The sequence below is a fragment of the Diabrotica virgifera genome, chromosome 8 (genome assembly GCF_917563875.1).
Source record: "Diabrotica virgifera virgifera chromosome 8, PGI_DIABVI_V3a".
Taxonomy (NCBI): domain Eukaryota; kingdom Metazoa; phylum Arthropoda; class Insecta; order Coleoptera; family Chrysomelidae; genus Diabrotica; species Diabrotica virgifera.
The window spans coordinates 27,704,118-27,717,598 of NC_065450.1; the positions used below are offsets into that span (position 1 = coordinate 27,704,118).

At 32.6% G+C, this 13,481-nt stretch overlaps 1 protein-coding gene across 2 annotated transcripts in view; it reads left to right on the plus strand.

Moving 5' to 3' along the window:
* Positions 1–13,481, plus strand: part of LOC114338442 (1-phosphatidylinositol 4,5-bisphosphate phosphodiesterase classes I and II) — a 591,824-nt gene that overhangs the window by 438,178 nt on the left and 140,165 nt on the right. For both annotated transcript variants that reach the window (XM_050659889.1, XM_050659890.1), the window contains exon 4: positions 4,117–4,302. In XM_050659889.1, coding sequence (XP_050515846.1) covers positions 4,117–4,302 — 186 coding nt within the window. The remainder of the gene's footprint in view (positions 1–4,116; positions 4,303–13,481) is intronic.

Below are 13,481 nucleotides of genomic sequence, written 5' to 3' on the forward strand. Positions count from 1 at the left end.
AAAGAAAACCTTATACGTTTTCTACAGAGATTTCAGCGTCTTTTTTAATTATTTATAATTTCCTGTAATAAATACCTTTTTTTTTCAATTTTTTGCTTACCACTAAAAAGGTTAAGTAAAATTATAAAAGTGTATTTTATAGAATTTAACAAAGAGGCAGGTCATAACTTGAATTACATATTCTGGAACCAAAAATAGTTTAATTGAACCTAACTTACCTTAGTACAATAAATGTTCACATAAAAAACGTTACAGCTTTTGGAAATGGACATGTGACATTCTTATGGCAGGAATATCTTTAAAAATAACAGTGAAATTTGTGCACCCCAAAAAAATGTATGGGGGTTTTGTTCCCTTAAACCTCCCAAACTTTTGTGTATTAAAAAATCTCAATCTTACACAAATTTATTAGAATCTTTTTACTCTTACTTTATTTTTACTCTGTATTAGGCCTGGATCCCGCGTACCAAAAAAAGTTTATTAATAGCAAGCTGAAAATTTGTTAATAGCTTAACGGTGTCAAGTCGGACAAACTTTGATGTATGGGAACACTGGAACAGGGGAAGTGATTGCGGAACGTGATTTTAATTGTGGAACTTGTCATCCTGACAAGTTTATGATTGTGAAAACTAGCAAGTTGTTTTTAAGTTTATTCGATAGCAAACTTTATATAATATATTATGAAAAATGTTTGTCCGACAAGTATGTTGGGTATTTTAATAAGTCCGATACGTAGAACATGATAAATGACAGGAATTATTATAGTGGTGTTAAATAGCAGTCTGATTCTTGCATGAGAGTTTAATGAAAGGGCAACAAATCAATTCGAAATTCTGTCCGACAAAATACATGGGACGTTTTCGTAGTGTGACGTTCCAAATTTTTAACTTGTTCCTCAATTAAAACTTCCCCTGTTCCAGTGTTCTCGTACATCAAAGTTTGTCCGACTAGACACTGTTAAGCTATTAACAAATTTTCAGCTTGCTATTAATAAACTATCTTGGTACGCAGTATCCAGGCCTATATATTCATGAATCTACCTTTTTAAAAAGTTTATTAGTTCATTAATTTAATAACAGATTAAAAGACGCTTAATTAAAGCTTCCCAGGCTGATTTGAGGAGGTTTGCTGAGAGATTGAATTTAATGATGCGATTAGATAATATAATGAAGGGGTACGAAACACCAAAGTATGTTAAGGTTGCGATTATATTAATGATTTGATATTAGTTCCTAAGATAAAGAAAACGTTTTGCTTATATCGTATAACAGTAAGTACCTGATTATTGCTAGATAATTAAAATAGGTGTGGCCTGTATTTAAAACATGTAGACCTACAGAAACGAAAGAAATGACAGACTTATCGAATTTTGCCAAAAAAATAATATTTTCATAGCGAATACATTGTTTAAACTCCCAAAGAAAATACGTGGAAATCACCTGCAGATCAAGAAGAGAGAATTGTAAGAAATTAAATTATTATATGGACCGTTCACTCTTGTTAGAGTATAGGTCGCTCAAATACTATAAGCTCTTTTAATCCATTTCACGCGGTGGATTAGTCCGCGGTTTCCTTTAGGTCATCGTTCATAGGTTGTGATGTTTTTTTGCCTTCTCTACTATCTTCTTCCACTCACTCCGGTTCTGAATCTTTTCTCTCCAGTTTGCAATTTCCATCTTTGATATATCGTCTAGCAGTTGATCTTCCCATCTTATTTTTGGTCTTCCTCTTGGTCTATTTGTTACTGGTCTCCAGTTCACTATCTTCCTGATCAGTTCTTCTACCCCTTTTCTTTGTGTGTGTCCAAACCATCTGAGTCTTTGTGCTTTAATGAATTTTACTATATCTTCTCCTTCAGTTATATTTATTACTTCATGGTTCGTCAGCCTTCTATATTCCCCTGTTTCTGTCATCACTGGGCCATGTATTCTTCTCAAAATTTTTCTCTTACGTTTTGAGTTATTTGCGAAAAAGCCGTCTAAGAACGTGCTTATTTTGTTCAAAAATGAACATATTCACTTGCAAATAACTCGAAAAGTATTGATTTGGTGAAAAAACTCTATAGAACAAAAGTTGCTTAAAATTAGTCAGTTTATCCATTTCGGGATTTATCTTTGACATATATTTTTTCACCCCCGAGATGGGGTGAAAGTCACCCTCAGGGCAAAAGCACACATCGGCACCATATCACTTTTTTTCTTTGACATGTTGGCTATGTGTGTGCCAAATTTCATGTCAATCCAAGCGGTTCTTTAAAATTTGCAGCAAAAACCGTGAAAGAATGTGCTATCAAGGGTTGTTGAAGCTCAAATCCTGTCGCGAGCCGATTCCGCAAGGCATTCAGGGCAATGAATCGATCATCCCTTTCTGTCATTACACGTCGCCGTACATAACTACCGGTCTTCTGGTATCGACGGTAAGCCCTTGAGACTGCAAAGTGCGTCACAAGGAGACGACGGGCGACAGTCCTCTGACTATAATCCTCTCATAATTATGCAATTTGTAAATTATCACTTACTCCACTTTGAAGTGCATATACTGATCAACGTTTGAAAAGTGACTGAGACTACCACCGGCAAATTCATAGAGGTCTACATTGTGTAGCACATTCCCGTTATAATGTTTGCTGCATTCTTTAGGTCATACAGAAGTAGGCAAATTCTACAACACGTTGCCAATTTGCACAAAACAATTATTTTTGGAAGCTCTATAATATACAACATTTTTTTTGCATTAGTTGTTTTAATTCAAAGAACGCAACATGAAATTAATAGGCATAAACTACCATTTATTGTTTTTTTTTTATTTAAATTTAAGGCGCATCAACCTATATGGTTATTAGCGCCGCTCGGTATTACAAAGTTTATGTTTACAATTGTTGATACATAGATAGATACATAAATTAACATTAAGAGGAAACAGTAGCGATCAACAGGTAGCAAAAAGTCGTTCCAAGATTGCGGCTGTAATTTTGAATATTTTTTCGAGATATTTGGCACACATATTCGTAATATAATAAAGAATGGCGGTGCAGAGCCCAATTTGAAAAATATATTAATATGTAGAAATTACTCTGTAATTAAATAAAATATTAAAAAAACGAGCCTGCACCGCCATTAAGAAGAACAAAAAAATACACTTTCTTCAAATAAACTTTTTTATCCGATGCCTAGATTTTGTGTCATTTTGGTACTACTAAAATTTTTTATTTCATTATTAGTTCCAAAATTACACAAAATCTAGGCATCGGATAAAAAAGTTTATTTGAAGAAAGTGTATTTTTTTGTTCTTAATGGCGGTACAGGCTGGTTTTTTTAATATTGTATTTAATTACAGAGTAATTTCCACATATTAATATATTTTTCAAATTGGGCTCTGTACCGCCATTCTTTATTATATTACGAATACGTGTGCCAAATATCTCGAAAAAATATTCAAAATTACAGCCGCTATCTTGGAACGCGTTTTCGCTACCTGTTGATCGCTACTGTTTCACCTTAATACGTATACATAGATTTTCACATACATTGATTTTTACAGTCTTGATGTTTATATTTGGTTGTAGATCCCTATTGATTTCAAAAAACTTAAAACTGACGAAAACTCACAGTCCTCTTCTAAACACTCACGTATCGTTATCGGTAGTTTACACTTTTTTCGGTTGTTTGCATATGCCGGGCATCAAGGAATATATGTTTTACACTTAAGCTGTTACCGCACTTACCGCACATTGGATTTACACTTCCAGTAATATGGTATTAATGTGTTAGGCGTGTATGTCCTAATCTCAGTCAATCCATTTACTGTGTGAGTCGATTTTTTGCTCGCAAGTGTAGTGTAATTTTCTTCAATTTTAAAAAATTTTAAATTCCGTGATTTATTTAGGATGTTAGTTAGTTTGATTGCCATACATTTTTCGTAAACAAATACAAGTTTTTTATTTCAGATGTTTCAAAAGCAACCTTAAACAATAAGAGAACAAGCAAACATTTTTTCATTTCGACTGAAATTATAATTTTAAAATTATGTGTTAATTTTTTGGCGCATTGTATATCATTTTTTGTACCTTTTTACTGTACAAAACTAATATTCACTGAATTTTTTCTTTTGTTTTAGCGTTTTAAAAATGTTTGCACAAAACAAAGATGACAAGAAAAGGATAGAATCAATATTGCAGACGTTGGGGTTTCAAACTGGGAAAAATGATACGGTAAATCCGGAAAAATTTGATTTCGAGACCTTTTTCGACTTTTATATCAAACTTACGAAGAGAACTGAAGTGGAAAAGGTTTTCAATGATATGTAAGTCTGTTGTGATTGTTTTTATGATATTATTTGTGAGAGAATGTTCCTTTTTTCCTTTCCAGGTTTAAATATAGAATTTAAAATTTTTCAGAGAAACTGAACAAAATACTCAAAAAATATTTATTGAAACTATATTTTTAATAGATTATTTTTTAAGGATTTTAATTTCCAATCATGTAGTAAGATTTTTCATCACGTGCTTAATTCTGTCCAATCAGATTATTATTAAAGTGGAAATTTTCTACCTAGATTATTACAGTGGGAATATTCTTAGGTAGATTGTTTCTGTTTATTTACAACGAATTTCCCAGTTTTGACAACTGGCACATTTAAGAAAATGAACTTCTGAGAACTTTTTAGTAATTATAATTTTCGTGGACCCACAAACAGAAATGATGTTTTTTGCTGATACTCCTCAAAAAATAAATTTTTTCGTCAAAAAACACTTTATTAGGGATTATAATTTTCAAAATCATATAATCGAAAATAATATTTTTCGCGGCGTTCATTGAAAGTTCTATTCTTAACGGTATTTTTCGGAGTTATAATTTTCGTTGGCTTTTAATACAAGGGAGTTCGTTAAGGGGGGGGAGGGGCTGAAAAAAAAATATATCCTTAGAAAAACTCGAAATCGTCAGATAAGATAATGTAAGTTAAGTATATTCAAAGCAGTGTATATTTCAAAAATCTGACGATTTGATCTGGGCGTAAAAAAATTGGTCACAAAGTTTCACAAGAAGCGAATATTTCGCGAAATGAATGACAGATCGAAAAACTAAAAAATACGTTCTCAATATTTTTCAAAAATCTATCAAATGTTACCAAACAAGACCCCACGGAGAGGGGTAGGGGGTAAATTTAAAATTTTAAATACAAATCCAGCGATATTTCGCGAAATGAACATCAGATCGAAAAAGTGAAAAATACACTTATTAAATATTTTTGAAAAATATATCGAATGGCACCAAACACTAACCCCCCTCCCCCACGGAGGTGGGGTGGGGGATTATTTTAAAATCTTAAATGGGATCTTCCATTTTTTATTGCATATTTGGATTACATACGTAAAAATAAGTAACTTTTATTCGAGATATTTTTTCGAATTATGAATAGATGACGCTATAATCGAATAAAACGATTATTGGAAAATTAAATTAAAACATGCTAAGTCCCCACTAAAATGTAAAACTTAACTTTTTTTGGTTTTAGGACCTACTATTTACCAATAGGTCCCCATAATGCTCGAGTGACTGCACATTTAGCATACTTTCCGCCCCTACTATATTTTTTTTGTTTTATTTCGTAATCCTGCAACTAGCGGTTAATGTAGTTATTTGATGATAACGCAATTCTTTAACATAATAATTTATTTTGTGTAAATTAATGTCTTCAATGTTTTTTTGCCAATATATAATTTTTATTTGAGCTCCTAAAAAATATACTGAGTGAGTTTTATGTATGGAAACCCTCAATTATCTCGGAAACGGCTTACATGATTTTTGTAGATATTAGTGGCTAAGAGTTTTCTAATGCGGCCGATCTCATAGTGGTAATTATGTCAGATCTTCCGTTTTTCGGGAAATCTAATTAACTTTTTTATTTCAAATGAGACACCCTGTATATTTTTTGCATTTTGAAGTCCCTTCATGTTAAGTAGGTACATTTCCTATACCTAAATGCCATAATTTCGGAGTTATTGCTATGTTTATAAAAAAAAAAACAAATGAAACAATTTATAAAAATCAATTTTTTCGGCCAGAGTATATATTATTTTAGGTTCTTTGGATTATTGAGAACAAAAAAGGTCTTTCTTAATTTTTCTCTGAAGTTAATCGTTTTCGAGTCACAAACAATTCAAAACGAAAAAAAAAAACGAAAAATGACGATTTTCAAGGTTTAAAAACACCAGTAAAAACTAATTTTTGCAATTACGAAATACCTAAATTCAAGCTCAAACCTTACTTCTATCAGCTCCACATAAGAATTTTTGGCACGTTTTATTCTAAAACATTGTTTTTTAATTATTGTTAATGAAGCGCATATGAGAGGACGGGCAATCGGGCTGCATTAACAACTAAAAAACAATATTTTAAAATGAAATAAGCCCAAATTACTTATCGGTATTTGATAAAATATGGTTTGAACTTGAATTTAGGCACATCGTAGTTTCAAAATAATATTTTTTATTTGTGTTTTTGAACCTTGAAATCGTCACTTTTCGATTTTTTCAGTTTTAAATTGATTATAACTCGGAAACGATTAATTTGAGAGAAAAATTATAAAAGACCTTTTAAAAATAATCCAAACAATCTAAAATAATATCTACCCGGGCCGAAAAAAATAGATTTTTAAAATCCGTTTAAATTTTTTTAATAAATATAGCAATAACTCCGAAATGATGCCATTTAGGTATGGGAAATATCAAATGAAAAATAATCAGTATTTCTTAAGGCAAAATGCAAAAAATGTACAGGGTGTTCCATTAGAAATAAGAAAGTTCATTAGATTTACAGAAAACGAAATATCTCACAACAATGTACCTAATTACCACTATAATATCGGCTGCATTATAAAACCCTTACCCACCAAAACCTATAAAAATCGTGCAAGTTATTTCCGAGATAATTGAGGGTTTCCATACATAAAACTCACCCTGTATGTCTCTTTGCGCTACACCAAAGTGTTTATTCCAACATAATCAATGCAGGTTATTGCTATTTCCTCTCAAGTGTAATTATGCTATCTCGAGAGCATCTCCTCACTCACTTCACAACGTTATAGCGAATAGCGAAATGTGTAAAAGCAATTAGGTTTCATAAAACACTTTGAGTACGTATCATCGAAATTTAATTACCACTTCCTTATCCCATGAAAACCGCAATTTATGACGAGACTAGAAGAAATAAAAAGTGTGGAAGGATTGCACACATAATAAATCCTCTGTGATGAAGCAGGAAATAACACGTACTTTCATAATATACACACATCAAAATAATCGAAAGCAGAAAACAAAATGCGAGTATAAACAAGTCTCCTAAATATAAAATAAATATTTTTTCTTAAAATTATTGCAATAGCTCTTAAGACAATTAAAAGAAAACTCCAAAAGACGGGTTGACATTACTAGTGAACAACGAACGTGGCTCACGCTTACGTAGTTGGCCCGTGCTACAATCCGACAAGCGAGACCTGGCGGCTGACCTTCTCGTATTGTGTATTTCTCGTTGTGTATGTTCGCGCAAGGTCACCCGCCAGCTCTCGCTTGTCGGATTGTACACGACATGTAAACAGATGTTCGTGCAGCACGATTCTCTTACGAATGGTCTACGCCACGCCACGGTAGATATTAAACATTTTAAATATTTCAAGTTCTAAAGACAGTCGTAGATGGTTTGTATTTAATTGAGCTCGTGCTTTTACCTTCAAAAATGAGCATCTGAATGAACGGGAGACCGTTATATGTTAGATTTTTGTAGAATTGTACGTAAGTAATCATATACTCTGGAATGATTCTGACGCAAGATATAAAAAGAATGACACACGAAACGCAGCAGTAGAAAGAATTGTTGCTCAGCTTGAAATTGAAAATTTTCCAGCAAGACATGTACTTACTAGAAAAATAATAGCTATTATTTAGCAGGTTGTAATAGTAGCCTCTAATACAAATGATGATGACATGTCCACTACTAACACATAAAACTCTCGTGCTCAGTGTAAACACAATAACGTTTCTCACGAAACGTATTGCACAGAAGCGTGGATTACGCTTGTTTTTTAGTGTGAACCACGTTCGTTATTCACTAGCAATGTCAACCCTCCTTAAGTCATAAAATGATAAGAAAAAAAAGTAGTTGCCCGCCTTTAACTCCTCAACTCCCAACAAAGTAGTCTTTAGGTTAAGTTAGTATACAGTCCTTACAACATAGATACCGTTGCACGTCATCCGCGTCATAGCACGTGACGTCACATGATACCAACACGAAATATTTAAGTCGTAGGTGTGTTCCTTTTTAGAATGGTTTAGCTGAGTGCACTGGAATTACAGCCACTAGACATATTTATGTTATATACGCATAGAAATAATATTGGAAGATTTCTATTAATGTAAATTTAAAGAAACATATCCGAACTTGTTTTATTTAATTTGTATAAGTGGAATATAAAGCGTTTTTATAAAGCACACTTGTTTGGATTACATTGTAACTGCGATCGAACAAAGGTGACATTTTGACATAAATTGGTTACATTTATTTGACAGTTGCGATATTGACACTTCAGATTTTTTTATTCTTTACTATAAGTAAGTATTTGTTTTATTATATTTATTGTTTATATTATTTACTTTAACGTAAGATTTTGACTTAATTTCTTTGTTATTATTTCTAATGTTTTTATTTATTTACATTGAATATTAATTTGTTTTGTTGTATATAGTATGGTATAGTTAGACCCAAACCCAGACATCCAAAGTGAAAGTTATCCTGTGAAATTGTTCTATATGGTCCACATAATGTTCAGAAAAAAGTCACACCATTTTGAGCGTCGGGTTTGGGGGGGAGAGGGGGGAGAAATCTGCAAATTCGTAGTTTTTTAGGTTTTTCGTCAATATTTCTAAAACTAAGCGGTTTAGCACGAACAGCCTTCTACACAAAATTGTTCTACATTAAATTTGAAATAAAAAAGGCCCTATGCATATCCCTTCTAAAATGAACGGTTTCAAAGTTACGGAGGTAGTATAGTATAATTAATCCAAAAAAGGCCTAACCCAGACATCCAAAGTAAAACTTTTCCTTCAACACCAAATTGTTCTATATGGTCCACATATTGTTCAGTAAAAAGTTACACCATTTTGAGCGTCCTGTTTGGGGGGGAGATGGGGGAGAAGTCGGTAAATTAGTAGTTTTTTAAGTTTTTCGTAAATATTTCTAAAACTATGCTTTAGCGTAAGGAACGTTCTATAGAAAAATGTTCTACATAAAATTTAAAACAAAAAGGTTCTATACATAATTGTTATAAAATCAACGGTTACAGAGTTACGGAGGGTGAAAGTGGAGGTTTTCGATACTTTTTATATTTACCGATTTCTCCCCCATCTCCCCCCCCAAACCCGACGCTCAAAATGGTGTGACTTTTTTCTGAACATTATGTGGACCATATAGAACATTTTGGTGTTGGAGGATAACTTTCACTTTGGATGTCTGGGTTTTTGGTATAGTTATATCATAAATATTGCCCAACAAATATAAAAAGTATCGAAAAGCTCGACTTTTCACCCTCCGTAACTCTGGAACCGTTGATTTTATATCAATTATGTATACAACATTTTTTGTTTTAAATTTCATGTAGAACATTTTTGTATATACCATGGTGTACGCTAAAGCATAGTTTTAGAAATATTGACGAAAAACGTAAAAAAACTACTAATTTACCGGCTTCTCTCCCATCTCCCTCCCAAACCGGACGCTCAAAATGGTGTAACTTGTTACTGAACAATATGTGGACCATCTAGAATATTTTGGTGTTGGAGGAAAACTTTTACTTTGGATGTTTGGGTTAGGCCTTTTTTTGGACCAGTTATAATATACTACCTCCGTAACTTTGGAACCATTCATTTTAGAAAGATTATGCATAGGGCCTTTTTTATTTCAAATTTAATGTAGAACAATTTTGTATAGAAGGTTGTTCATGCTAAACCGCATAGTTTTAGAAATATTGGCGAAAACCCTAAAAAACTACGAATTTACCGAATTCTCCCCCCTCTCCCCCCCCCCCCCCAAACCCGACGCTCAACATGGTGTGACTTTTTTCTGGACATTGTGTGGACCATATAGAACAATTTGGTGTTGAAGGATAACTTTCACTTTGGATGTCTGGGTTATGCCATCTTTTGAATCAACTATACTATACTAATAATCCACTTCGCAATGATTATTTCATATTATATTTGATTTAAAATTAATTTAAATTTTTTTTGTAATTGGGCAGCAATGTCAACTTAGAACTCTGACGTAGATAATGATGTGCAACGGTATGTATATTGTACGGTAGGTCATGACTTTATGACTTATGACCTCCACGGTTGTTGAGTACTGTCCTACATCTGTTAGACAAACTCATAATCAGATGGTCATGACTTGCTGCGGTATTCTGTTCCACTCCATTGGAAAGCCCTCAAATAGTGGATGTCTTGTATTCAACGCCATATTTTGTTGTAAAATGCGTCTGCCCAATATGTTCCATACATGCTCAGTTGTCAGTTGGGTTTAAATCTGGCGATTGTGCAGGCCATTAAATTCGATGATATTCGCATGACTCTGGTAGTATGCGGACGCGCATTGTCGTGCATTAATTGATTGGGGACCAGCTTGTTGTGCAAAGGGAGCACACAAAATTGCTTCAAATCCATTGTTTATAAAAATCACAAAAATAGCGTGACTTCAAACACTGCAACTCGGCAAATAATAATGTTCTTCTTCTTCTTTAGCCCTTTGGCCCAAATGACATGGACATTTTGACGGTATGCTTTTAAAGGCTAAACCACCGAAATATCAAATAGAAAGTGCATTAGAGTCGCCATCTCATGGTTAAGCCCAAGACTTATTGACCGACGTGTTCCTTTAGGGGTCGACTGCAGTTGGTCAACTCTCATCAATACGCCTAACTTCACGCGTAACTTTGATACGAGAATTATGAAAAAAATGCATTAAAATCCAGATCCCGTAATTTCTTGAGAATTATAAAGTGAGTACAAAGACATACATATTTTTTTGCAATTACACCTTCAATTTACCGTGCACTTCTAGTAGGCTCTACTAATAAGGTAGAGTCATGTTGATGAACTGCAAGCCGCCCTTCCTTTAGATGTTCTGTTTTTTTTATAAAAAAAAAACTCCACTTCGTAACTTCACTATCGTATCCGGAAGTTGAAATACATTGTAACTATTTAGTTCGCCTGATAATTTCAAAAACGACCAATAAATCTACGTTTCGTCTTCTAAAATAAGTTCACTTACACTGTTCTGAGAAATACTGAGCTACTAACGGCCTGGTTTATAGAGATCGATAAAGGTATATTCCCTATATAGCCCATGCGAGTAAACTTTGTAAACATTTTTCACACGAAGTTCTTAATCACGTTAATTGCTCATATTGGAAATATTACATTACGTTTATTTAGACAATCGGCAAGAAACAATCAATCATTAAATAAGTAATATAATATCTTTCGATTTCTTATTAATTTTTTCTTTGTAAGCATGTATTATAGATATATACTGAAGTGTAAAATAAAATCGCAGGCGACCAAAATCCAACCTATCGTGAAATAATTATTAAATTAATGAAAATATTTACTTTAATGGAATTTTTTATTTTAAACAATAAAAATACACCCAATCTACAAGATTAGTCAGCATTTTTCTCTTTAACCTAATTTTCCTAAAATTGTTTGAAAACTAAATACCACCTGGTCCATCGTAGCCTTTTTTGGCATGAAATGCCCATTTCTTTGTTGTGGCTACATAGCACATCAGTTGTGCATCTGCTTTTCACTAACTGCTCACGTCCTTGTTGTGGCTACAATGCACAATACTAACTACACCTTGCACAACTTCTCACATTACACAAACTCGAACGGTTTTGTCGTTTTGAGCCTTCGCATCTGAGGTTGGTTGACAGGAAACTGAAGTACTTCCTGGTAGATATGCTTATGGAGCCTCTCTTCATGTCTCCTGGCGACTTTCTTAATTGCATTTGGAATAGATTCGACTTTAATGTCTTTACGTAAATCGTCATTCCGAACATACCAAGGAGCACCTACAATCTTCCTTAGTATTCGCTTCTGGAACGTTTCTAAATTTCTATAACTGCTTTTTTGGTACAGCCCCATAATTATACGCCGTATGTCCACACCGGTTTCAATATCTATTTGTGAATTAGTACTTTATTCTTAATGGAAAGTTGAGAGTACCTTCCTATCAACCAATACATATTTTTGTACTTTATCTACAACCGTTCAGTTTTCTTTGTAATATTTCCTTTCATTGAGTTTGACGTCCCGATTTAAACTCAGGTATTTCGCTATTTTCTTATTAGAAACAATGCTGTTGTTTAAGAAAATTGGGAGATAATTATTGATTTTCTTGTTAGTAAAGTTAATATGAACTGATTTCTGTTCATTAAAGTTTATACGCCATTTTTTGACCAGCGTTTTATCCCATTTAGAGCATACAGTAGCGCGTCATCAATATAACTTCGGAAGATAGTATCGTACCTTTTTTCGTAAGGTCTGCGAAACTTTGGCAACAGTGGTAATCTTTGACATTATCTAAAATCAATATTTTGACAATTGACTCATAGGCCCGCTAAATGGAAGTAATAGAAAACAATTTTAATATTAGTATCTAAATAAATATTTATAAAAATAAACCAAAATAGGTGAAAATTAACATAGGTATTTGCACGAAATAATAATAAAACAATAATAAATAGTCATTTCGTTGTGAAGCGAAACAAGAGTTGTCTTATTTTATTTAGTTCATAGAACGCCAAATGCACTCTAACTAGTTTCAACCCATTTTTTTTTAAATAGAACTTTAAATTAACTTTTCCCATTTTTTAAACTATTTATAATATTTTTAGAATAAAAAATCCTCCCAAAACTTTATATACTCGCATTAGAATTCGAAATATTTTTACGTAAATATATTACCTACATATAACTAAAACCGTTCTAAAACTCACAATTATTAACAATAATCTATTTTTTCAAATAGGCGAACAACTGAGTTCTATTACACAAAAATATAATAAATTAACTATAAATAAACACTACTTTCCTATGAAACAACAATAACGAATTCTTAAAATGATAATACTACTGCACTGAATAGATATCGATAAAACAGATAAGAGAAAATCTGACGCAGGTTTGTCAAAATGACAGTGACAATTTATCTATGTTGCCTAATTAGTTATTAGTTATAATATGTTCGATTTCTTGTTAGAAATAAAAAATTTTAGTGGGTCCAAAATGACACAAAATCTAGGCATGGGATAAAAAAGTTTATTTGAAGAAAGTGTGTTTATTTGTTCTTCTTAATGGCGGTATAGGCTCCTTTTTGCAATATTTTATTTAGTTATAGAGTAATTTCCACATACTAACATATTTCTAAAAT